This window comes from Erpetoichthys calabaricus, chromosome 3, assembly GCF_900747795.2.
Source record: "Erpetoichthys calabaricus chromosome 3, fErpCal1.3, whole genome shotgun sequence".
Lineage (NCBI taxonomy): Eukaryota > Metazoa > Chordata > Cladistia > Polypteriformes > Polypteridae > Erpetoichthys > Erpetoichthys calabaricus.
This window is the reverse complement of record NC_041396.2, coordinates 248,831,093-248,858,514: the sequence shown is the minus strand read 5'-3', so window position 1 is coordinate 248,858,514 and position 27,422 is coordinate 248,831,093. Positions and strand designations below refer to the sequence as shown.

The 27,422-nt window shown below is 40.1% G+C and overlaps 1 protein-coding gene across 3 annotated transcripts in view; it reads left to right on the top strand.

Annotated features, from left to right (window-relative positions):
* Positions 1-19,247, top strand: part of ache (acetylcholinesterase) — a 50,700-nt gene extending 31,453 nt beyond the window's left edge. For all 3 annotated transcript variants that reach the window (XM_051924148.1, XM_028798003.2, XM_028798004.2), the window contains exons 2-4: positions 2,868-4,471; positions 5,832-5,998; positions 16,340-19,247. In XM_051924148.1, coding sequence (XP_051780108.1) covers positions 2,892-4,471; positions 5,832-5,998; positions 16,340-16,461 — 1,869 coding nt within the window. In that variant the 5' untranslated portion in view covers positions 2,868-2,891 and the 3' untranslated portion in view covers positions 16,462-19,247. The remainder of the gene's footprint in view (positions 1-2,867; positions 4,472-5,831; positions 5,999-16,339) is intronic.
* Positions 19,248-27,422: the final 8,175 nt, after the last annotated feature.

Genomic DNA, 27,422 nt, shown 5'->3' with positions numbered 1-27,422 from the left:
TATACTGAAAATTATACCAGACATAAAAATGTATTGAACAAGTAATTTGTCCACCCATCCATCCATTATCCAACCCGCTATATCCTAACTACAGGGTTACAGGGGTCTGCTGGAGACAACCCCAGCCAACACAGGACACAAGGCAGGAAACATACCCTGGGCAGGGCGCCAGCCACAAGTAATTTGTTTAAAACTTAATTACTGCAGTTGATTGTAACGAGAATGACCTCACAGATAGTCAGATGTGAGCTGATATCACTGCTACCAGCAACTTTAGGAGTCACCAACAGATGTTAACAGCAATGTTGTCACCGAAGATCCGAAGCTCCAAACACCACTTTTCAGTTTTTTATTTGGTCCCTAAACACTCGGTTGCATATAACCTTTTTTCCACAAAGTGGCACAGACATTTTAAAAATGTTTCTTTTGATGTCACAGTTAATGAATATAATGTTGATTTCCATCAGATGTGATGCGCACATCAATTAGTTTGTCATATTCATTGCAATGCACAAAGAACAGTAAATGGAGATGAAGCTGACCCAAAGTAAAGTTTTGAACTGTTTTGTATTTTAATCCCTGTACCTGGTTTATTATGTGCATATGTAATGTTCATAATTTGTGAGTATATGAGTGTGCCTGGTAAGGGGTATCTTCTATGAAGGTAGTGAGGAGGGGGTCTTAATCTCACCTTGATTATATGAGAATTAAATCAATGTAGCTTAAACAACAGATGTACTTGTTACTTATTTTGCCCAAACGTATTAAGAAATTTGACAGTTCATTCTTAAACTCAGGGATGCTTTGTTAGGTGAACACATCAAGCACAGCCAGATAAACATGCATCTAAAATAATTGTCTTCCACCAAAGTTTCACATTTCTCATTGTACTAAATGACTTTTCACTCTGCAGACTGTTGCATGCAATGTTATAGCAAGGAATGGCTCATTAAATACCAAGAAAAGTAAGTCCACAGTATGGCATTTACACGTCAAACAGTGGATGAAAACAATTGAAGACTGGAAAGTTCAGTGCCTCTGAAATATGTTATTCACCTGGTTAATAAAATGTCCACACACATGTTAATACTGGTATCACAGTCCAACAAGGACTTCTGCATAATATAAAGGATTTAAAACACAAATTACCTACTTGTTTAACACTTCATAGGCTCAATAGTTGTGTATGTTTAGTTGTGCTACAGATGTAAATACAACAAATTTATTCACTTTCTGAAACCAATTATATTGTCTTCTTCACTGGAATGTTCACGTATTGTGATATAAATAAACATTAAAATGCCTATTGAATGCATATAACACTTAGTGAAATAAAATAAGGCCATTTTAAAAGAGTGGTTACTTACCGAATGGAAAAACTTGAACTGCTTTTGGATGTTGAGAAGAAGAATAGGTAAACTCTTCTTGTCCACTTTCTTTATAAACATTTTTCATTTAATAATGGGGCAAAAATAGCGAAAAATCAAAAGCACAACACAACAGTTTTAAATGGCAGAAGCATCAGATGGCACCCAGAAGAGAGCAATAGAGACATTACTGCCTGTGGCACACGCATAAGCAATTTAAACTTTTTGATGTTGCATGCGCATGCTTTTTACATACCTTTTGGATGCAGGTATATAATATGGGGTTTGGATGTGGATAGTTAATTTTGGATGCAAATATTACAGCATATTTTAGAGTAATTACAAATAGCAAAGGATTGGTGTACAGTTAAGTAGAAAAAGCCTGCAATGCAAAATAAAAGTTAAAAGCACAATATATTGAATAGTTTTGCCATTGTAACTCCAGTCCTAATCCATTAACTCAAAAACAGCAATACTGAAAAAAGTACACAACTTGGCCTTCCAGAAGGGCTTTCCTCTCCCTGCAGACACCAATGTGTGGATACTCTCTTCTTTCCCATCATTGCCAGTACCAATGTACTATAGACAGCACAAATTGTTCTAAAGTTTGATAGAAGTACCATTCTGCTTTGCAAAAGACCCCTATACACCTTCATGCAATTAACAGAGTTGTGTGAACGCTGGATGATGATATTTAGAACACTTCAGAAAGTACTGCACAGCACACAGTAATACAAAAATCTCTTTCCGTAAGACTGTGAGGACCACCCATCGACAGCAGTGGTGTGACTGCTGCTGTACTCTGTATCGCAGCATTGGAACTTTGATCTTCACATGGTCTTACCCTCTATCTGTATCATATTGTATTACAGTATTCCAAATGGGAGTGCTTGTGGGTGGTTTTTTTCTCTTTTCACTTATGCATTTATTTATGATGTTTATTTTTTTCTCCAGGTTGGTTGTTGTGCCCTCTTAGTGAGTCACTCAGGCACTATATGGTCCCTTTAGCCATTTCTGTTTCATACTGCTCCTTATGGTGCTTTTGGGGTGGTATTCTGTACTCTATATATTTTTGAAAAATGGATTTTGATTAAAATATTGAATATATTTAATACAAATTCAAACACAAACATGACAAAATATTTAGATGTAAGCCGTCTGGAAAAAAAAAAGCAATTTAAACACAGCTAAAATCCTCATCTTTGTGTGAACGTTTATGTCCATCTGAGATGGTGCTCTTGTTCAGTCTTGCCTTTGTCCTATATTGTGTAGTTGTTTATTTCTTTCCTTTTTATTTTTAATTACAGATTGAGTCCTTTTCTAACCTCAGATAGTTTAATGGACAAAGTATTAATCCTCAATAAGGAGGTTTTTTCTTATTGCATTGGGCTACTTGCATTTTTGTAATTTTACAAACACATCTGCAATGACCCCTTGACGTTACACTGTGCCCATGTAGTAAAATTTACTAATAATTTTTGTATCGTTCTTTTTTCACAGAGCAAAAAAATTACCTATTTGAAGATGGCAGAACCTTCCTCCTTCTGCCGGCCTCTTCTGCACCCCAATCATTTTGTCCGTTCCCTTCAGCTTCTCCTGATCTTCCATATACTTGCAGTCTGCCTAACACAGGACATGGAGTACATAGTCAACACACGCGCAGGTAAAGTGAAAGGGACACGTCTGCCAGCTCTCAATGGACATGTGCTGGCATTTCTGGGTGTGCCTTATGCTGAGCCCCCTGTAGGAAAACTACGTTTCCGGCGCCCTGAACCCAAAAAGCCTTGGCAAGGAGTGAAGGAAGCTTTTACATATCCCAGCACCTGCTACCAGTATGTCGATATGTCTTATCCAGGATTCCCTGGCATAGAGATGTGGAACCCAAACCGGGACATGAGTGAGGATTGCCTGTATATCAACATTTGGGTGCCCTTCCCACGTCCAAAAAATGCTACGGTAATGGTCTGGATCTATGGAGGAGGATTCTACAGTGGATCTTCTTCACTTGACGTTTATGATGGTCGCTATTTGGTCTACACTGAGAAAGTTATTCTGGTGTCTATGAACTACAGAATCGGTGCTTTTGGTTTCTTGGGTCTACAAGGCTCTGCAGAAGCCCCAGGCAACATGGGTATTCTAGATCAAAGGCTGGCTCTCCAGTGGGTTCAGGAGAACATTCATTTCTTTGGTGGGAATCCCAAGACCGTTACTATTTTTGGTGAAAGTGCAGGAGCAGCATCAGTGGGGATGCATGTCCTCTCCCCAGACAGCCGACCATTTTTTACCCGTGCAATAATGCAGAGTGGGGCACCCAACTGTCCATGGGCTACAGTAAGCCCCACAGAAGCACGCCGAAGAGCCACACAGCTTGCAAATAATGTTGGTTGCCAAGGAGGAAATGACAGTGAATTAGTTGATTGCTTAAGAACAAAATCTCCTCAGGAGCTGATAGACCATGAATGGCAGGTTCTCCCTTATACACATAGCTTGTTCCGGTTCTCCTTTGTGCCAATGGTTGACGGAGTTGTGTTTCCTGACACACCTGAAGCCATGCTTAGCTCAGGTAACTTCAAGGAAACTCAGATACTGCTGGGTGTCAACCAAGATGAGGGCTCCTACTTTCTCCTCTATGGTGCTCCGGGTTTTAGCAAGGATAATGAAAGCCTCATCAGCAGAGAGGACTTCCTTGAAGGGGTTAAGCTGGGTGTTCCTCATGCCAATGACATTGGGCTAGAAGCAGTCATCCATCAATACACAGACTGGATGGATGAGAATAATCCCGTGAAGAACAGAGATGCCATGGATGATATTGTGGGAGACCACAATGTGATCTGTCCTGTGCTACACTTTGCTGGCTCATATGCCCAACATTCTCTAAACTTGAACAATGCACAGGGTGCAGGGAGCAACAGTGGAGTCTATGCTTACTTCTTTGATCACAGAGCCTCCAATCTGGTGTGGCCAGAGTGGATGGGAGTCATCCATGGTTATGAGATTGAGTTCGTCTTTGGTCTTCCCCTGGAAAAGAAGCTGAATTACACAATTGACGAGGAGCGTCTGAGCCGTAAGATAATGAGATACTGGGCAAACTTTGCACGTACTGGGTGAGTCGTCTTATTTTAGTGCATTGAAACTAGTTGCAAGGGACAGTATAGACATTGACCTGGTAGATATTGAATGTTTAAAGTGACAGAAACATCAACCATGAGGGAAAGATGGGTGAGAAACATATTGTAGTTCAGTACAGACGGTGACCTTTCATTCAGACAGGGGTCACAATAACCCCAGTGTTACCTTCTATTAAGCCTTTAACACAAGCCCTGGTAGACTTCTGGTCATTGATAAACCTTTAGTCATGAACGTTTCATGGTTCATTTTAATAGTAAATGACCACTTTATTTTTGAAAAATTAATTTAAATGTAAGACGTTTTTCCTTAATCGAGATCTAGGATTCATGTAGGTATAACGCCTCATCAGTAGATCCCTCAATGACCAAAGCTTTAACTTAACTAGCTTAACTAGAAAGGTCCTAAGGAAAAACTCCCAAAAAGATTCTAGAAATGCGTACTTTGGCTAAAAAAAAAAATGCATGAAAAATTAAAGAAGTTACTTGAAAAAGGTAATCCAGTAACAACCAAAGTCCCAATACACAACATTAAAACAAAGCAAAGGTTACAAAAAAACAAAAAAATAGTAATACTTAAAATTAGCCAAGGCACAAGAGAACACACTACCCACCTAACACATTCAATGAACGACAAGGGGCTGTGGGTTCTCCTCGGCCTTTATTGGGCAGAGGGCAGTCCCTTAAAGTGATGGACCACCAACAAGACAAACAGAGCATAAAAGTAAATACATAGATACATAGAAACTAAATGACCAACAATCTTATAATAAATAAAAGCGTCAAATTTGCACATAAATGACACAAAAATTACATTTGAACCCTGGCTGAAACATAACAACTATGACGCACCATGAGTTTTCTCATGCTTTGGCATAATTTCTTGCCAGTTGCCTACTAATATAATATTCACAAGCTGGTTTGTTCTCTGGATTCATAAGTTCTGTACTAGATTTTAAGTGTCTACTGTGAAGTAAATGACAGCACTGGAATTGGTCCCTTTTGGACAGAGTGTGCATGAGTATATTCACTATCCTATCCAAACTATCCAATGAGTCATTCATGGGCACACAACCTTTGTCTTTTCAATAGGAAGAGAATGAATCGGCTAAAATGTCCAGTAAAATGCTAACTAGATGAGGGGGTGCCTTAATAATTGTACGCTCTTCAGTAACAAGTTCGTCAAGTTGTTTCTGATGAATTGATTCTGACAGTGACGGCACTAGGTCAACCTCCCAAAGTAAATGAAAACAGCGGTCAAAATTAATGCCGTCCATATTGCAAGAAGGATTTCAGTTCTGTATAATCTTTTTTTCAAATGTCTACCCTCTTTCTGCAGAAATCCAAATGATCCATCAGACCCCGGCCGCAAGTGGCCTGTCTTCACACCTTCAGAGCAGAAATATGTTGGATTGAACACAGAGCCAATGAAAGTCTTCAAAGGACTCCGCACTCAAGTGTGCGCCTTCTGGAACCATTTCCTCCCAAAGCTGCTTAACATCACAGGTATAAATGTTTTTATTAACATTTCTTTTTTGTAGTGTGAGGAAGCCTTCAATGAGAGATCATACTCGACTCTGTCTCAGTGATTGCTAATGCCCTATGTCAAACTCTCTGTACTGTAGGCTTATTTTTTTCGTGAATATATTGATAATTGGAAACAGGCCATTTTGCCCAATAAAGCTCCTCAATCCTATTTACCTAATTGTTCCAAAACTACATCAAGTTGAGTTTTGAAACTCCCTAAAGGTGTACTCTCTACCACACTGCATGCTAATATATTCCATATGTCTGCATAAAGAAAAACTTTCTACTGTTTATGCAAGTCTACCCTTAAGAGGATTTCATCTCTGTCCCTGTTTTCTTGTTAAAGAACTTAATTAAAGTAATAACTGGAATCCACCATACTGTTTCCTTTCATAGTATACAAAAATTCAATCATATCAATTCTTAAGCTCTTTTTTTTTTTTTTAGTAAAAAAGGTTTAACTCCTTCAGTCTTTCTTCATGAGCTCTCCTTTACCCTTGGAGGCACATACGTAGCGAATGGTATACCCTACTATGAAATTTTTAATTATCAAGTGTCATTCAAGCATAGCGGCCTTCCTCTCTCCACTCTTGAGTGTTTTAGCATATCCTGCGTTTTAACCCACGGGACGAGCTGGAGTTTAAGAATCTGAGAACTGGAGATTGCAATATGTTAATATCTTGTGGCTAAGAGATGTTAAACTAACAGCTTTGTTTTTATTCTAGATGACACTCCATGTGAAACAATCCAGGTATGACATAGTCCAGCATTAACTGTTTATTTTTCTAATTCAAATTAATATTTGAATCCTTTAGCAAATGTAAGCTGTGATTGGTCTGGCTGATTTGCTCATTTTTTCCTTTCTCAACCGAGCCTTTCCTCCTGTCAGGTCAGTAAATATTCCTGCCTGCTAGGATGTTGGCCTCCGTTTGGTGTCACTTTCCAACTTCACACCCTCTCGGCTTTAAGAGGTAGCAGCTATGCCCCTTTACCACTCCAGCGTGGATCGTTTCGGAATTCCAGTACTGCTTCCCTGTTTGAAGCCTCACGTCACTTTTTCCACTACTGTGGGGCACAGGGGTCACCCTACAGCTGGCAGAGCTGCAGTCAGATGTTTTATAAATATCTCCTGCATTCTCCAGCATTAACTCTCCAATGCCCAAGCCTGCTGATTTGAACAGGGCCCATTGACCATGGGAGTTACTGCGCTTTTTTTGTTATGAGTAGATTATCTGAGATAGGATTCCATGGGATTTCATCCTGTTAAAAATACTAGACGCAGATAAACAGCTACAGTACATACTCATGTCTCGGATGTAGACACCAATCAGAGATACATTTAGATTTGTAGACAGGCTTGCTCCTGGTCATGTGGGTATTTTTACACTTCTGTGTGCAAAAGAATCAACTGCACTTCATTTCTAAGTAAGGGTAAATAGCTATAGTGTTCAGGAGTGTGCAGGTTTTTGGAATGTCTGTGATGAACCTGTGAGGGTTGTATGTCTTTTTCTCCTAGGGATCTACGTGTCCTGGTGTGTTCCTTAAGAATGTAGCAACATTTCTTGGTAATTCAAATTGAATGCTGAGACATGGCACTCCAAATTGTGACTTAAGCAGAATTCCTAGAGTTGATGCTCCAGATGATGGTTTACATGGAACATCAGAATCTTGGACCTCCAAACTGAGGTCCCTTTTCCACGATTGAACCATACCATGTGCTGGGATTAAAGTGGCTGCAGCTTCACATTTATTGTAAAACTCATTCATTTCCCGTTGCCTCTGACGATAACTATGCACATTAAAGATGTGAATGTAATGTGCATTGAAATGTAGTAGCAATCAATTAAATTAACTCGTGTTCAAAAGTGTGAAGAACAAAAGGTAACATTTCAAAGTGTTTTGCTCAACTAGTTTATCTTCTGGACAGTTGAAGATTTCTTCTTATAGAATGTATGTATGCAGCAGGGGGTTTACACAGAGATAGATCCTAAATCCACAGGCTCTCCTGTCAGAACTAATCTACAGACATGTTCAATCAAACTACATTATTTAACTACATGCCAATGTTTATTTGTATTTATAGGATTTCAAAGCATAATCTGATTACTTCATTATATTAGCTGAGTGGATAGCAACTACTCCATAAGTTACACAATAGTAATTTGGGGGGGAAAAAACAATAGCCTGTACATACTTTGAATTAAATAGTAAAACCCAACTACAATATACATTAAAATTCTGCAATAGCACAAGCTGGGATATTCTGCAGTCATTATTTGTCTGCCTTCCATTTTTTGTGAGCCTTAACGAAAACAGTCACTAGTTGTCTCAAATGGGGAATATCCTCACAAAAGCTGAGCAAACAGCACAGCATTGGATTTCAGTGATGCACAACATACAGCTAGCATTGAGGTGTGTCTGACTGATTCTGTATGAGTGACGCAAACAATAAAGTTATAGCCATCAACATCATCTCTCTGTAATATTCTAACTGAGGATGTGAGAAGAACCGATGCTTCGGTACCAATTCAATAGCAGTGTTCCAAACATGTAACGGTACCAGATTTTTTTTACAGTATCGGTAGTCAAGAGAGAGCCAGTACCACAGTCATGCATGACTGCAAGTAGATTAATTATTTCAGAAAGCACAGTAATACTTGAGAAACCTGTGTGGTGTAATTATGATGAGGTGTAATCGTTAAGCTTGCATTGTCATATATGTGTAAGAGGAGCTGAAAAGATAACAAGATTAATAGATTTTAATGCAATGTCTTACACAGTCACAATAAATGAATAGAGGATTTGTATTCCCTTTCTGATTGTAATGAGCACATCTGTCAATTTTTCTAACCGGCATATGCATTTCATGGTCACAAGGTGGGGTAGAACCTCAACCACATCCACAGTTACACATATAGGAGTCTGGGATGTGGGAGGAATAGCAGCGCTAACAGCAATTCCAGCAACTAAACATTGAGGCAAGATTCAAACAAAGTGGCTATTTGGCTTGTCTAAACTTGTAATGACATGAGCTTCTCCATTTGTTAATTCCCCCAAATCAAGTGTATTTTGTGTTGCAATGCTTGGTAGGACAAGGCACATCTCCCTATTAATACGATGTGTGCTGTGTTAACAGAAATGCATAATCGCTAAAACACACAGACGCCATACTTAGCAAAACTGCATACTTCATTGCTAAATATGAATCTGCAAACACTGTTTTGTGTCATTTTTATTTTTTTTATTTTTTTGAAGGCAAAGTAATGTTTTTTAGTATAACCCGTAAGTGAAAGCACACATCATATATTTGAATGGTACATTGAAGAATGTAATGCTGTCTCCCTGTTATAAATTTGAGTGCAGGTAATGACAGCCCAAGTAATTTTCAAGTGGTGGATCTGTACACCAGCAAAATAGAAAATAGCAAAACGAAGGCTTTTTAAGAGGAATTCCGAAATGAAGAATTAATGTAAAACTGACAAGTTTGATTTCACAAATTGGGACAAAGGAGGGACAGAAAATCAAAGCACCAAGAGTTTGTGACATTTGAAATTTGAATTAATTTTACTCATCTATTAAATATTACTCTTCAGTAATATTTTATTAACCAGTGTGGGGAACAGGCTGGACACAGACTGGCAGACATCGTTTTGTCACCCAACACACGTTTATTTACAGATTATGATTTACAATGTGCACACACAACCCAGTGCCGCAGCACCAATCACCCCAAAGTCCAGGCCTCACAATGCCTCTTCTCTATTCTGGTCCCCCTCCACTCCTCTCCTCCGAGCTCTGTCCTCTTCCACCCAACTCCAGCCATCGAATGGAGGGAGGCGGCCCCTTTTATAATCACCCGGATGTGCTCCATGTGTCTTCCGATGAGTTTCCGCCGGCACTCCCCAGTGTGGTGGAAGTACCAGCTCCGCACCCGGAAGCACTCTGGGTGTCCCTGATCTTCTTCTTCCCAGCACTTCCAGGTATGGCGGAAGTGCTGAGGTCCTGGGCTCCGTAGGCATCAGGGCGCCCCCTGGCGGTGACCACGGGCCCCTACAGGGCTGAATTTCAAAGCTCTGCACCCGTGGTCCCCAAAGCCACCAGGGCAGTCGCCCCCCTCGTGGTCTGGAGGAGGCGTAAGCCCTCCTCCGGTCCTCTTGGGCGTCCCGGCTGGGTACCATCCCCAGCCGCGTGCCACACCAGCTAATGATACAGATATAAATCAATAGCAAATGTTACAAATCTAACAGACCGGATCACTTGCAAACCATACTTTAAAAGCACATTAGTACAAAAGCAGCTCTAAAGAGATTAAATGGAAATTTTCTGAATTATCTTGGAATTCACTAATTCAATAGTACAGATATAATACTGTTTCTTTTTATTTATAGTATGGATTTTAAGCAGTAGTTTTCAGTTACTCTGCATAAAATGTCAGAAAATAGATTTAAAATATGCACATGCCAAGATAAATCAGGTAGTTCATGACATATTCTTTACAAAGCCTATGCTGAAATCACCCAAGATTATAAACCCCTTTTTGTTATGACATTGGAGGGAAACCCCATCTCTACCACACATTAAAGTTCAAGCCCTGAATTATATTTTGACATTTATGAATGCCAGCACTAGTTTAGTTCAATGATAGCTGAGTAAATATTTGATGGATTTACCAGTATTTTAAAGCTGTTGTTACTGTTAGTATTTATATATTTTTATATTATATGAGGGGCGATCAATTATAAACAGGAATTTATGAGCTATACTTATTTATTGAATACAATGAAACGACTTACACACTATTTTTCTATATAGTCTCCTGCCACTGCAATCCACTTGTTCCAGTGCTCAGGAAGCTTCTTAACCCAGGAGAGTAGAAGTCATTTGACTGCATGTTGACCTATTCTCGCACAGCATCAATAGCCTCCTCTTTCGAGTTGAATTTCTTCCCTCCTAAAAATTCATTAAATGGACTTAGAGATGATAGTCCCTCTCTGAATGACTTGCACCACCATACACTCTAAGCTGAGAGAGACACTCATTCCCAAATGGATTTTTAAGTCTCGAATAAATCTGAGATGGAATAGCTCCTTTATTTGTCAACAATGTAATAATAATTTGGTGCACAACACTACTGTGTACCTCCTTCTCCTAAATGTTGATTTCAACTGACAGGAAGGGGAGAAAGAGCAGCTAGCACTACTAACGACAGGTTCGTATATGCTTGTGTTTGCCCAAGGAGTCAGGTCTACCTTGCACTCTTTATAAGAAAAGAGCATGAAAATTCCTGTTTATAATTGAACACCCCTCATATTACAGAAAAAAGGCACAATATTGTTCACTTTAAAAATTGAGGTACTTTTATTAAAGAACCATTGAATGGGATTTCTTTTTATGTCACTAGGGGGCTTCGCCTCCTGCTCGTTTCGCTTACCAACCCCCGTGTTTGGTTTTCCGGATACGCACTTTTAAGATTTTTTTTCTTTGAATTGTTGCTATTTCATTGGTTTCACTTTTATTTCAGAACTTCTGTAAAAACAATATTTGTAATCTTGCAAGTCCCAATATGCTGAATCTTTTTAATGAGGTCAGGACAGGTTTCTTTGTTTGGAATTTCAGCACAGACAATACGATCTACAGCATCAGCAGTTAATAATTTTTTTTTACAAAGTAAAAAAGTAAGTAGAGTTCTGCATTGGACTCCTGTCTGTAAAGTTGTGCTATTTTCCTCTCACAGTTCCAAAAGGACATGGGTTTACCGAGGTGATACCCCAGCTTTTGTCTAGGTTTTTGTATAAGGACTAGACAGAACGTTTGTGACTCCTGGGTTAAATTTAGCTTTTTAAATAAGCAGACAGATAAATATATATATACATGAACAAAGTAACCAATAAATGCATGTGCGGTAAACTCCGTTTTTGAAATTCTCAAGATTCTTTATTTGTCACATGCATAGTTATAAAGGGCAACACGCAGTGAAATGCATCCTGATCTGCTTATCAAAAACTGTGCAAAGTTAGAAGAATATCAGTTAGATTAACAAAAAGTCATAGATCGAAAGATAACAGTATAGTAGAACGTAATAAATAAGTAAAATTATGTGGATAAAGTAGAATTAAGTGTTAAGTAATAATAATAGTGTAGTAATTATTGTGCAAAACTTAAATGAGGCAGTTTCTTTGTTTGTGCTACTGTGATCTTTACTTTTTTATATTTTCTAATTTTCCTACTTTCATATCCTTTAACTTTCTCCACATGTGTATAGCGCCGTTTTTTTTTTTTTTTTTTTTTTGAGCCTTTCTAATTTCACCGGTTTCATAGTCTCTAACCTGCTCTGCATGTGTTTAGCGCCAACGTTTGTAAACGTCTTTATGAAGTACTACTTTGTCATTTTACTCATTTTTTAATTCTGAGCCGTACAGTACAATACATAGAACAGAATAAATCCTCAATACAGTATAAAAATAAAAATTCTAGAAGTACGGAGAAGAATTTCACATTAGATGATATCACATAATATGATTTGGATTTCTTTTAAGTCTTGGAGACCTCATTCATCAAGCTGCCTCCCCCATTTTGCCATTCCACATCTGAAATAGCGCTAATCCGATGAAAGGACCCCTCATTCCCACGTCCCCATTCATCAGGGATGACTTTACCTTAGGCAGGCAATCTACAATTTAAAGAGATTGTTATTTTCTTGTGAATTGTTACATATGTATTATTTTCACTTTTACTTTAAAAACTTTTGTAAAAACAATACTTGTCCTTTATTTTCAGGCCACGTGTGTGGTATAATACTGCTCGTGTTGTGAAGGGTGTTGCGGCTGAACATACGCTAAGGATATGCCTTTGGATCATTTGCTGTCTTTTTGCTGCTTGCTAGCTGCCTCTTCTGCCTGTCGCATGTCGTTGTTTTAAGAGCTGGGAACACATGATGCTTGCCTGCCAAAAGCAATCCAACAACTGCTAGCAGGTCTGTTGACTTGTTTTAAATGATGGCTCACTGCCTGGTCTCGCGTGACGTTGTAAAAGCAATACCTGTCTTTTATTACTGGCCCCGGGCGTGGTTGAATTCTTTCTTGCAGGATGTATAACGCTGCTCGCGTTCGGTTGGGGTAGGTGCTGTCGCGCTGCCCTTCGATCTTTTTAAAGCCTGTACAGCCGCTGTCCTTTTTGCTACAGCCCTGGGACAATCTCTTGGCACCAAGTCTCATATTTACGGTCCCCGCGAGACACACCGTGGCAAGTCTCCTTGGTCTTGCGGGTCTTTAAAATGTCTTTCGAGATTATCAGGTATCGTAGCCTTGCATTTGCTTTCCATTCCGGGATTTTCTTTTATATATAGAGAGATAGTATCAAAAGATACCAAGTATCATAAAGTTTCAGTGATACTGGTATCAAATTGAAAAATTCTGGTACTGTGACATCCTCAACCCTAACTCAACCAACCAGTTTAGGCCAAGACCTGACATCAGGTCTAAATACAGTAGGAAACACAATTAAAGAAGAAATAAGGAAGCTTACAGAGGCTTCTGTCTTGCTTTTCTCCTTTCAAATTCTTTAACAGCATTGTCAGAGTCCAAGTTATTAGTCCATTCACTCTCTAAAGACATTTGAGTGAATGACTTCAAACATGTATTTGGCTTCACTTTCATGAGTGTCCCCCACAACATCTGAACTTCTAAGCCTTTGCTCAACAGCCCGTTCAGGGAGCCACATATGAATGTGTGTCATCTCCACCAGTACTGTAGCCTGCCTACCTTGTGCCGTTACTGCTGATCAGGATATCCCTGCACCGCATCTTCCAATCAGTGAGTAAATGGGAATTGACTGTGATCTGGAACATTAACATAAATGGCCTCAAAGTTTTTACTTTTTCAATTTCTTTACAGTATGGCTGTGATTAGTGCTGCTGCTTCATTCTCCTGGGCCTAACAGTCTCCACATTCTACCCATGTCTGTGCAGTATTACTGTTTTCCGTTCATGTCCCAAAGATGCCGGTGTTAGGTTAACTGGTGACTCCAAATTGGCCTGGCATTCGTGTATATGGGTATGTATGAATGAGCATGTCTTGTGATGGCTTAGCACCCATTGCAGTACGCTGCCAGGAGACATTTACATCCCTTGTCCACAGGTCAACTGTATTCAAAGGCTGTGGTCTTGGCAGCGGTAATGTGAAATGAAATGGTCTGAAAGTGAACCAATTCTAATATAGCCCACTGTGTTCACAATTGCAATTTTCATTTAGTGGTACATAAAGGTGCACATTGCAATTATCTGTCTTGCATTAATTCATCAGAAAGCTGGCATGCAGTCCACAGAGATGTAGGAGAGAGAAGAGTAAAAATAATTGATGGGAGCTATGGGAGGCAAGTATGACACGCTCCATGAAGCTATGAGTCATGACGTGTGAAAGATCTTTGCGTTTTGTACGACTTTAACCATATTGCTGTCAGGTATGTTTTGAAGTTGGGTCTCCATTTTTTTGTCAAGAGAAGGCAGTGAATAAGGAGGTGATTTATGTAGGTTCAACTTCCCCTTGGGATAAGTACATATTCTGTCTGTCTCCATCTATCTTTTGTGGAACTAGCCCCGGACACAGACAGGCAAACTTTTTTTAATCACCACCTCACGTTTATTTGCACTACTAATATTTACAAGTCTTTAAGTGCTCCACAAGTCCCAAAGTCCAGGCCAACCACACTGCCTCCTCTTCGGACCGCCTCCTTCTCTCTTTCTCTCTGACCTCGTCCTGCTTCCACCCGACTCCAGCCCCGAATGAAGGGAGGCGGCCCCTTTTATCCATACCTGGATGTGCTCCAGGTGTGCACTGGCAATCTTTCACCCGACACGCCCCAGTGTGGCGGAAGTGCCGGCTGTCTCCCCGGAAGCACTCCCGGGGGTTCCCTCTCTTCTTCCCTCCAGCACATCCTGGTGTGGCGGAAGTGCTGGGGTCCAGGGTCCATCAGGCACGGGGACGCCCTCTGGCGGTGACCATGGGCCCCTACAGGGTTGAGCTTCTAAGCCCTGTACCCATGGCCCCCCACGGTCGCCCCCTCGTGGTCTAGAGGAGGCATGAGCCAGTTCCTCCTGTCTCCCTAGGCGTCCCGGCCGGGTAGGAATCCCAGCCGGGTGCCACACTTTCTATCTAGTGTATGCTTGGCAATAGTGGAAAAAGGGCTAAAATAGATCTAAGTCATTTCATTAGTTCCCCAGACTAGCTTATTGGCAGGAGGGGTCTACATTAGTTGTCAGAGCTCTGAATCACATTTATTAAAGCGGAGAACCCTAGTGGAAGCCCTAGAGCTGGCTGGCACTGTTAGTTGTTGAGTTCCTTAATCTTGACAGGGACTCAAACCTCCAATCTCAAGAATGTAATCTAAGTGATTCTTAAAGTGCTGGAACTCTGTCACCTGCCTTGATTAAGACTTGGATTCTCGGCTTTTATAAAGAAGTCACAACTTTAACAGACTCTAACATTTGATGACTTAAACCACTAATCTGTAGATTCAAAAACAAGTCACTGACTTGGGCCTTAAGGCTCAGACTCAGCTAGGACTGCAAACCTTAAATCTTACTCATAGATCCCGCTCTTGAAGCTCTCATCTTGGACTCAGATTGATCAAGCTCTAGGCTGCAACTTGATTGCAATATCAGGTTCATGTATCCCCAGGAAGTTTTATTCTCTGACATAAACCAGGACTTGAGATGCTGCTGTGGCATGGGGTTTTATAGCTGCAGACAGTTTGGGTTCTTAGACTTTATTTAGCAGCAGCACAATGTTACAGTGGTTACCTGTCAGTAGCACGGCTCTGAGGAGCTTGCCTGGATGTTTGCCCCTGTCACAGGCTATGGACTTTTTCTGAGTCCATGATGGTTGTCTCTTAGAGCATCCACATCTCAACGATGTCCATGTGTGAGTATTATAATTTTGCAGGCCATCCAGCACTAGCTCGTGCCAACAAAGACTTAAAGGTCAGATGGTATTCTTTCAATACAGACTTCAAGTTAGCTCCGCTCTGCTTTTCTAATCCTCCGAGACTAAGATCCATACTTGCATATGGAATTCTTGACTTTTTCTTTCTTCCTAGCATATCCTTGTAATTGTTTTGGTGGCCCTGAGTGGGATTCTTCACTGCTGAATCTTCATTGAGAAGCTTTCATTTTATCAGGAAAGTAAGACTGTGTTCTATCATCCATCTCTGTGATTTTGCCTGTTGTTCTGCTGGAGCGGTGATCTTTAGCTTTTCTCAGGTTCCCATTACTCACTATGGTGGATTACACAAATTTAAAAGTTACAAAATTGTATTTCTCCCCAGATAACATTGATGAGGCAGAGCGACAGTGGAAGCTAGAATTTCACCGATGGAGCTCTTACATGATGCACTGGAAGAGCCAGTTTGACCACTACAGCAAGCAGGAACGCTGTGCCGACCTGTAGGAGCTACATGCATGACTGTTTTGCTTGTGTCAATGAACGAGTGTGTCAGTTCGAAGCGGTGCAGCTGGAGTGAGTGCTGCGCAAGCCTGCGGAGCGGCGGTCTACCAAAGGATGTGTACAACTAAGAAGAGCTGGGAGGGCAGTGCCGGTCTGTTAATGTGTTTCCATGTTAATTTACAAACTGTGCACTGTGTTCTGTTTCCCACCCCTTCATCTCCCCCTACCTCAACTGAAAGCACTCTATTGAATGAGCTTTTGTCTTGTCGCCTAATTTATGACCCCCTCTCCAGCATACACTCCTGCAGGCTGAGTAAGGTTGTCTGGTGGAATCAATCACCTGAGCATAAAGGAAGAAGCAATGCTCACTTGCTTATATAGTACACTCCCCATTTAGTCACATCATTTTCAATGTTCTTCCTTCCAACTAACTCCCTGATAGCCCTTCTTAAGTCTCTTAGCCTTTTTTGGATCCAGTCTTTTAAAGACATTATGCCTTAGATGTCCCACCAGGAAGCTGGTCTTCCAGTTGTCATTTTAATTGTTAGTTAGGTGCACCTTGTTTTACTTTAGGTCTTTCTGCTGTTCACCTGTCCGTGTACCAAACACTGTGTGAACCCCACGTTAGGACCATTTGGTGGATATCTTCTTATTCGATGTCTTGTGACAAAATCCTGACATATTGTGTGAGTCTGCTGTGCTGGAACTTTTCATTTGCTGTGCCCAGTTGGTGCTGCCAGTTCATCCACATTTGGAGACAGGGATTGGAAACTTCTGATTTCAAAGATCACCAGTGTCCTGCTTACTTGACATGGCTTGTCAGGGATCCATGAGCTTCTGCTGAATGCTCATTGGTCTGAGAGGATATGATGAAAGGCAGACAAAGAGTGGCATCTGTGTGCTTCTGAGTATGCATAACACAACTGCAAATTAAATCCTTACCAGAGTACAATCTGCTTGAGCAGCAGAGCTTTCTGTGTACAAAGTCAATTAGCAATTTCTGTTGTAAAAGCACCACCTGCTGGACAAACTGTCCGTCCTAATCAGGTCAAATAATGGCCATTACTAGTCCATCAGAGAGGGTCTAATTGTGTGGTAAGGCCCCATATCATCTAATGCAGACTCTTTCCAGAATTTCAAGACATCTTCTAGGTGCCAGTGTCCACACTATGGGAGCAAGCATTCCTTGCATTATGGCCTCTGCTTAGTAGTGTTGGCTTCTAGAGCTGCAACACCGACAAAGAAGTAACAGTAGTAATATTACTATCAAAGTAGTCTCCCCTTGCTTGCAGTGGTGACCTGCATTTGGCAGTCTGTGTCACAATGCCGTGACAGTTACTAAATAACATAAAGCTTTACATTTAGAACTCTGTCTGATGAACTTGTGTGGCACAGCCTGCTGCCCCGCTGGTCCATGCGCCTCCTGTCCGCTGGTGTGACTGTTAATGTGTGCGTGAGTGTGAGTGCACAGTTTTGCCCCACGACCAAATGCCCACCCCTCTCGTATGCTGCACTTCCTGTAGCCAAGCGAAGAAATCCCCTCGCATGACTCCACCCACTTCTCCACAGAGGTAACCCATGTGACTGTTAATCTTGTAATATATTCTGAATGTATAATATTAGTATTGACATGACTTATGATGTTAGCAATAATAGACTATTCAGAATATTTAATATTTAAATATAATGAACAATATTTATTTCATTAAGGAGGAGCAATGTCAGGATGGGTCAAAATAAAGAAAAAAGTGCCAAATATATACAGCAGACTGAATATGTTTGACATGCTCTTTAGTACTGGAGCCACACAGGCTGCCTGGAACAGAGAGATGTGTGTAAATATTTCACAAACATCCAACTTAGGGGGAAGAGACCTTTATCAATGTGAATGTATTCTTCTTAATGGGATGTAGGAGTGGGCATCCCAGGGGTGCGGAAGAAGGTTTATGTAAGGAACATCCTTTTATCACGATTTACCTAAGGTAAAGACCACCCTCTTATCAAAAGATAACGTCAGGAACATTTTGCAGGGTAATGAGAGGAACGAGCCTTTCCATTATCATATTAGTTATAGTGGAAGGGTGGAGGGTTGGTCTGGGTTCCATTTCTACAATTTGCTGCCCTTTTACTGAACTTGATCTCCTAAACAGCTATCTAGTTCACTTGTAATGATGGGCTCTAAGCTGTTGGTTCAAGCCAAGTTGTTGAATATCGCAAGGAAGAAATACTATCACAAAAATTAAAAGGTGACTTTTACTGTTATTATTAACCATTTATGGACAGGAGAAATTGCATATTTTGTTGGCAATTTGAGGTACAGGAATGTATCAAGTGGTAGATAAACTGTGTTATTAAAATGGGAATAACACAGATTAGAATTATTAGGAGAAATACTGTAAAGCAGGACACTTTCTCTATTATGTCTGTTTCCCAGCAGGTAAGGACTTTCTTGCCTTGGTCAAGCAGGTGAGCCATTGGAACATCAGGGCTTTTGGCATTCTGTTTGGTTCAAGGTTTCTTAAGGAAATGAAGCTTCCTCATTAAAGTGTTTGACCAATCTGTATGGTCAATAAGGTCCTGGAGATCAAGTTCTCATGTCTGTTTGATGACAGACTTTGGAAAGTCACTTGAGAGCATGTATACGTGCCAGTCTCAGACAAGCATCCAGACATTGCCCCTTCTATCCATCACACTGTGCTTGACCACTGTATATTGATTCCGCATGGATGTATATTTGTCTGGTACTTCCCATACTAACTGGGAGATGACAATAAAAAAGGTGAAATTTCTTGCTGGGTTTTTGTGCGTCTCTTTATTTGCCGATGTTGATCACATTAAAGCAGTCGGACAACAGCCAAATCAGCCCAACAAACTCCTCCATCCTATTCACCTCGGTCCCTGAAATCTGACTCTCCGCCACATTTCTTGGTAGTTTATTCCATGTGTCTGTGGCTCTTTGCGTGAAGAAAATCTTTCTAACATTTGAGTGAAATCTATACCTTTAACAAGTTCCCAACTGTGTCCCCATGTTCTTGTTGCAGAATTTATTTTAAAGTAACAACTGAGATCTACTGTAGTAATTCCTTTCATAATTATAACCACTTCCATCCATCCATCCATCCATTATTTAACCTGCTGTATCCTAACTACAGGGTCATGGGGGTCTGCTGGTACCAATCCCAGCCAACACAGGGCGCCAGCCCACCAAAGGGCACACGCACACTCCCACACACCAAGCACACACTAGGGACAATTTAGGATCGCCAATGCACCTAACCTGCATGTCTTTGGACTGTGGGAGAAAACCCACGCAGACACAGGGAGAACATGCAGGTCTCCTAACTGCAAGGTAGCAGCGCTACCACTGTGCCACCCATCTTTTACATTATTTTCTATATTCTTTTCTAGTATATTAGTAGCCTCAGCATTAATCCTTGAGGGACATCCCTTTTTAACATCACCTAATTATGCAAATGTTGACACCCTAACCCTATGTGTGCTGTATTTGAGCTAATTTTGTACCCACCTACACACCATGCCCTGCATTCCCAATTCTTTTAGTTGATCACTGACCTCTTATGACGTAACCTTATCAAAAGTCTTCTGAAAATCAAGATAAATAATATCATATGTACCTCTCTGATTGTATTCTTTTGTTGCTTCATCACAGAATTCCAGTGAAATACAACCTTCCTTGTCTGAACCCATGCTGAGTATTTGCTAATTGAAATACAACCTTGAAATATTCCTACCTCCTCTTGCCTTAGCCTCTTACAAAACTTTTCCTGTTCATTGGAGGTACTTGATAATATTAATTTCCATTGATCAGATCAGTGTGAAGTTATTGGCTAGAGTAGTACTTCTTTATACCAACTGTACTCACCAACACTCTTAAAAATAACTGTTCTTTTATAGATCATACTGGGTTGTGTGGTTCAATTGTAGCTCTGTTGCTTGACAAAGCAGCATTTCATACTAGGTAGAGTTTACTGCACATGAAGGTGGTTCTTTGTGCTTTGAAAAACTTCCTAATATGTGGGGAAAAAAATTAAATCTTTAACGTATGGTAGGCTACCCAGCAGGACAATATCAAGTTAAGAAAACTTGAATTTAGTCTGTGTTATTGTCTGCAGCAAGAGTCCCTTTAAAATCAGGACCCATTGGTATTTTACAAATCTGTTACCATCTATTAATGGTTATTTACTGTAAGAAGCCCATTAAAGACCTAAATAAATAAAGATTCTTTTTGGAACCAAAAATGGTTCCCCTATGGCATCGCTATGATGAACTGCTCTGGTACCTTTATTTTTCAGAGTGAACTTTGTGATACCATTTAAGCTCTAACAGCACTTACTTAAGTCCATCATTTAGCATTCTGAAGCCACCCTACTGCAGTGATTTGCAAGTTCAGTCTTGTGGGTCTAGCACATGAGTGCTCTCATGTTAATACTGTTTTGCTAGTTAGCATAATATGCCATGCTGATTTATGAATGGAGCAATTTTTGTTTTCTTTTGTTCTGTGGAGATAAAGTTGATGAGCCACAGCATGAAGTTATGGGAAAGAGTAGTGGAAGCTAGGTTAAGAAGTGAGGTGATGGTTAGTGAGCAGTAGTATGGTTTCATGCCAAGAAAGAGCACCACAGATGTGATGTTTGCTTTGAGGGTGTTGATGGAGAAGTATAGGGAAGGCCAGAAGGAGTTGCATTGCGTCTTTGTGGACCCGGAGAAAGCACATGACAGGGTGCCTCGAGAGGAGCTGTGGTATTGTATGAGGAAGTCGGGAATGGCAGAGAAGTACGTAAGAGTTGTACAGGATATGTACGAGGGAAGTGTGACTGTGGTGAGGTCTGCGGTAGGAGCGACGGATGCATTCAAGGTGGAGGTGGGATTACATCAGGGATCGGCTCTGAGCCCTTTCTTATTTGCAATGATGATGGACAGGTTGACGGACGAGATTAGACAGGAGTCCCCATGGACTATAATGTTTGCTGATGATATTGTGATCTGTAGCGATAATAGTGAGCAGGTTGAGGAGACCCTGGAGAGGTGGAGATATGCTCTGGAGAGGAGAGGAATGAAGGTCAGTAGGAACAAGACAGAATACATGTGTGTAAATGAGAGGGAGGTCAGTGGAATGGTGAGGATGCAAGGAGTAAAGTTGGCGAAGGTGGATGAGTTTAAATACTTGGGATCAACAGTACAGAGTAATGGGGATTGTGGAAGAGAGGTGAAAAAGAGAGTGCAAGAAGGGTGGAATGGGTGGAGAAGAGTGTCAGGAGTGATTTGTGACAGACGGATATCAGCAAGAGTGAAAGGGAAGGTCTACAGGACAGTAGTGAGACCAGCTATGTTATATGAGTTGGAGATGGTGGCACTGACCAGAAAGCAGGAGACAGAGCTGGAGGTGGCAGAGTTAAAGATGCTAAGATTTGCATTGGGGGTGATGAGGATGGACAGGATTAGAAATGAGTACATTAGAGGGTCAGCTCAAGTTAGACGGTTGGAAGACAGAGAGGTGAGATTGTGCTGGTTTGGACATGTGCAGTGGAGAGATGCTGAGTATATTGGAAGATGGATGCTAAGGATAGAGCTGCCAGGCAAGAGAAAAAGAGGAAGGCCCAAGAGAAAGTTTATGGATGTGGTGAGACAAGACATGCAGGTGAAGGGTGTAACAGAACAAGATGCAGAGGACAGGAAGATATGGAAGAAGATGATCCGCTGTGACAACTCCTAACGGGAGCAGTCAAAAGAAGAAGAAGATGCAATTGGTATCACACATGTTGATTATGGTGGTAGTGGAAAGATGTAGGTGTCACAGATCATCATGTTTTGATATTAATCAAAAAATATTAATAAATATTTCTTATTTGTTATAAAAAAAAAACTTCTGAGGCTAGACTAACTGATTAAGTCTTCATTAGCCGGTGACAGTTCTTCGGGAATTGACAATGACAGTATGATAGTGTAAAAACTTTATGTTCTGGATTCGGTGCTGTATAAGTGCGGGTGAATGGAGTCTGTTATTCTCACCTTACCAGAGTTCGGTGTCAGTTCTTTCTTGGATCTTGAGTGACATCGGTAGTGTAAACAGATGAGTCCTTAATATGTGGAAAAGCACACAGGTCGTGGACTATTAGCCAATTCTTTTTAATCAGACAACAGTGAGCATACAGAATATATATATATATATATATATATATATATATATATATATATATATATATATATATATATATATATATATAATATAGTGAACACTGACAGACTGAGAAGATCGTTCCTCCCCCAAACTATGAGACTCTTCAATTCCACCCCTGGGGGGGGGGGTAAACGTTAACATTATTCAAAGTTATTGTCTGTTTTTACCTGCATTTTTATTAATATTGTTTTTTTTTTTGTATCAGTATGCTGCTGCTGGAGTATCTATCTATCTATCTATCTATCTATCTATCTATCTATCTATCTATCTATCTATCTACAACGCTGAGTTACGCCAATAACTTCGACACTTCACTTCTACAGCTCTCCTGCTGCTCATTCCTTTTTAAATAAATCAATAATTTTGCTCAACTGGTAAATTCTGATGCAACTTCTGAATGTGCTGTTTATGAAAAAAACGCTGGGAAACTTTCAAAGCTGCCGTTCACTGGATCTCCACGGCCAGATGCAGATGATTTCTTACACGCAGTTTCAGTCTGTTCATGAGTGACAACATGTTAACTGCAATCGTGACAGAGCCCACCAAGTGTTCAAGCTGCACATGAGGTCTGATGTCCGTTATGATGGGCGGAGTGGGCATCGGGAACACCGGGAGATTGTTTTTGGGCCAGGCGAGCTGCTGTGCACATCCTTTTAAAATATCAGAAATAAGTGAACACGCATGTCCATAAGCCCCTCCACAAGTGGCATTACCCTGCTTCACGTGCAGGTTATCAATTCCAGTGGAAAAGGAGGAGACCCCTCCGTAAATGGTACAACACCTCACGCGTAACTTTGCAACTACCCATCCATCTATTGAAACGAGTGATAGATAGATAGATAGATAGATAGATAGATAGATAGATAGATAGATAGATAGATAGATAGATAGATCTTCATTCAAAATGTGCTTGTCAACAACCCTATGTGCAGAAAATCACGAGTGAAAAACGTTTTCGATTATTTTACAGGTGGCTGCGAAACCTCAATTCACCTGTCACTTTGCATAGGAAAAAGTAACTGCGCTGATAGAGCGATTCAGTATTGTATTCACTACATACAGTCCACGAAAAGAATGTTGTTGACTAATCACTGGTGCTTTAAAAGTTTATTTAAAAATAAAGCAATACAGACCTCATAACACTATACTCAGCTGGCTTGTCTCTAGTGAGCAACGCAGGTAAAGTTTATTTGTAATCTGAAAAACTGACCATAGCGTGCAAACTGGTGAAACACTAAGCCTGCCTTTTTATTTTTTATTTACAGTACATCTTTTTACATTTACAGCTGAAAATATCCGATATTGTGAAAATAATTTGGGGATGGAATAATGTTTTTAAATATTTTCCTTCCCTTAGTTTTAAATCTCTCTGTTTTTCTCAAAACAGAAGGATCACATTCTCTGTATTCCTAACAACTGACAGGCCAATTCTCTCTCTCGCTCTTTCTCTTGCTGTATATGTAGAGTATATGTGATCCTGTACTGCATAAGTGGGTTTAGAAAATGGAAGGATGAATATACATTCATTGTACGAGTACACCCATAATCCTGCAGCACAAAGCTAAAACCATGCAGATTCAGGTCCAGTGCTTCAGTTAATGTTCACCTCAAGTACCAGAATAATTAAAACAGTGATTTTGTCCAGGGTGTGATTTTTGTTGCCAGACTGGCTGGTTTAAGTATTTCTGTAACTGCTTGTCTCCTGGGATTTTCCCACAACAGTTTCTAGAGTTTACTCATAATGTTACGAAAAACAGAAAACCTCCAGTAAGTGGCAGTCTTGTGCATGGAAATGCCTTGATGCGGAGAGAGGTCAGAGGAGAATGGCCAGACTGGCTCAAGCTGACAGAAAGGCTACCGTAACTCAGATAACCAACCTGTGTTGTGTAGAAAAGCATCTCAGAATCCACAACTCATTGAATCTTGAGGAGGGTGGGCTACAACTGAGGAAAACCATATCAGGATCCACTCCTGTCAGCCAAGAACCGAAAGCTGTGGCTGCAGTGGGTACAGGTTCACCAAAACTGAGGAACTGAAGACTGGACAAATGCAGCCTGGTTTGATGAATCTCAGTTTCTTCTGAAACACACAGATGGTAGGGTCAGAGTTTGGTGCCAACAGCAACAATATGCACCCAATCTGCCTTGCATCAACAGTCCAGGCTGGTTTTGGTGGTGTAATGGTGTGGGTAATGTTTTATTGGCACACTTTGGGCCTATTAATATAAATCAATCATTGTTTGCATGCCATAGCCTAATTGCATATTGTTGCTGACTGTGTGCAACCATATATGACCATAGTTTCACCAATCATCTAATGTTTACTAACCAGCATAATAATTCACAATATTACAAACCAAAAATTGTCGTAAATTGTTTTCATGAACATGACAATGAGTTCAGTGTTCTTTAGTGGCCTTCCCAGTCACTGGATTTGAATCCAATCGAACACCTTTGGGAGATTCATAAAACTGCTAAATCCGCAGAAATTGCATGATACAAGCATGTCAACATGGACGACAATCTCAAAAGAAATTCTTCAAACATCTTGCAGAATCCACAGCACAAAGAACTGAGGTTTTAAGAGCAAAAAGAGCACCTACCCAGTATTAGCGTAGTGTTCCTAAGAATTTGCTCAGTGAGTGTAGTTCTGTGGCTCATAATCTCAGAAGCTGTTTCAGTCATTGTGTGGCTGTCCATCCACCCATTTCCTGCTCTCCCTCTTTGCTCATAGGCTGCTTGCTGTTCTCGTGTAGTGCCTGTTGAAGTCTCAGATGCTCCTGAGTTCTGACACTACAGACACTTTTGTGTTTCCCTAAAGACAGTTAGGTGAGGCCTGAATAAAGATTCAAACCCTAAGGGCCCACATCTCTTACACCTCCAAACCCAAAGACTTGTGTGATAACAACTGTCAGAACAAAATAGAAACTATTGTCTGATTTTTTGATAGCTTTTCAGGTCTAAAGGTGGCAACATTCTGTCTATTAAAATTTATATGACTGAGATGGCACCAGAGATCATCAAAGCTGGGAGTAAACAACAAAGCCCAGTATTTTAATTTTTTTTTGAATGCAGCATCAAAGGCATCACTTGTAAACACAATGTCTTGCCGCAGGTTGTGTGCTGTGGACTTTAGAGTGAAAACCTCACAAACCTTAAAATTCACCTATATGGGCATCACGAGCTGACCTATGACATTATCTCAGGGCAGAGAAAAAGAAAGGATGAAAAGTGTTAACAATCAGACCACAAATAACCAAAAAGTGGAAAATATTTTAAAATTCAAAAAATGTTTAAAATATAATCTTATTTTTGCTTGTTTTTAATAGGCCACACCTGAGGCTTCTTCTGACATTAAACTAATATTGCAGTTTATCCAAATCCATTAAGTGTACAGTTCTGTCTGATTGTACTGTATATCACAATATTATACTCCATAATATTTATTTGCTAAAACTAAAACTGAAGCTAATAAATGTATACAAATAAATTAGGAATGTTTTCGCAAAATGAAAACTAAACTAAAACTAAAAAATACACGATGTAGAAAAACTCAAACTAAACTGAATTTTCCAAGATCAGAAATAATATAGAAACATAAACTAGATAGATAGATAGATAGATAGATAGATAGATAGATAGATAGATAGATAGATAGATAGATAGATAGATACTTTATTGATCCACTGTATCAAATGTAAGTTTTTTTAGATAGAAACTAATAAATATACAATAATAAACATAAAAAGGCAAACCTGTAATAACTTTGCCTACCACAGTTCAGAAAGAGAAGATTTTATCCATTGCAGTGTACCAGCCTACCAACAACATGCCCATGCCAGTGGCACAGACAATTGCAATGGTGTCTAGAGTCATCATCAAAATCCAAAGACTTGTACCTCCAATAACCTAGTGATGTATTCTGAAATCATTTTGCACATTCATAAAAAGAACCTCCCAAGCCTGTGCCCATTTCACTTTTCTCCCTTTGTCTGCATTTGTTTTCCTCCCACTTTCCCAAGCATCTGCAGGTTAGGTTAGCTGGTAACTCTAAAGTGGTCCATTGCTAATGAGTCGGGCTAGTTTTGTACTGACTTTAAGTGTTTGCATTCTGGAATTGTATCAATTTTATTTTTGGCTGTTTTCATTCAGTTTTTTTTTCATTATTTTTGTTAGTATGGCAATGGCATTTTGTGTTTCGTTGTTTATATGGTCGTCAACACTTTTTGTTAGTCTTGTATTTCCACAGTTATGCTGTTGGCGGTAAATATGCTTATTGGTGTTCATGTGACATGGGGGTCATATGTCACGGTCATCACCATAACCCACCTCTTTACATTTTTTATTACTGTGTATTTGTTTACCATATATACTCGCGTATAAGTCGGGTCTTGAAACCTGAAAAATCGATCATAAAATCAGACCCAGACTTATACACCCGTTCAAAAATACGACACTTCCATTTTTTTTTTTTTACATCTTCTTGCTCCTGCAATCTCGCACCAGTTTCTCAGACACATTGAAGTTTGTTGCAGCAGCACAGTTACCAATTTCTTTCACCACTTCAATGACTTTTAATTTAAAACCAACTTCATATTTTCTTCTGATCGAACGCTCCATCGTAGATTAAGGGATGCTCTTATGATAAAGATGTATGAGGATGTGAGATACAAAAAACACAAAACAGTGCAAACATCGCTTCGGAATAGTACGGGTATTACCGTGTGGTCACATAGGCACAATACATAGAAAAAAAAGGCAGATGG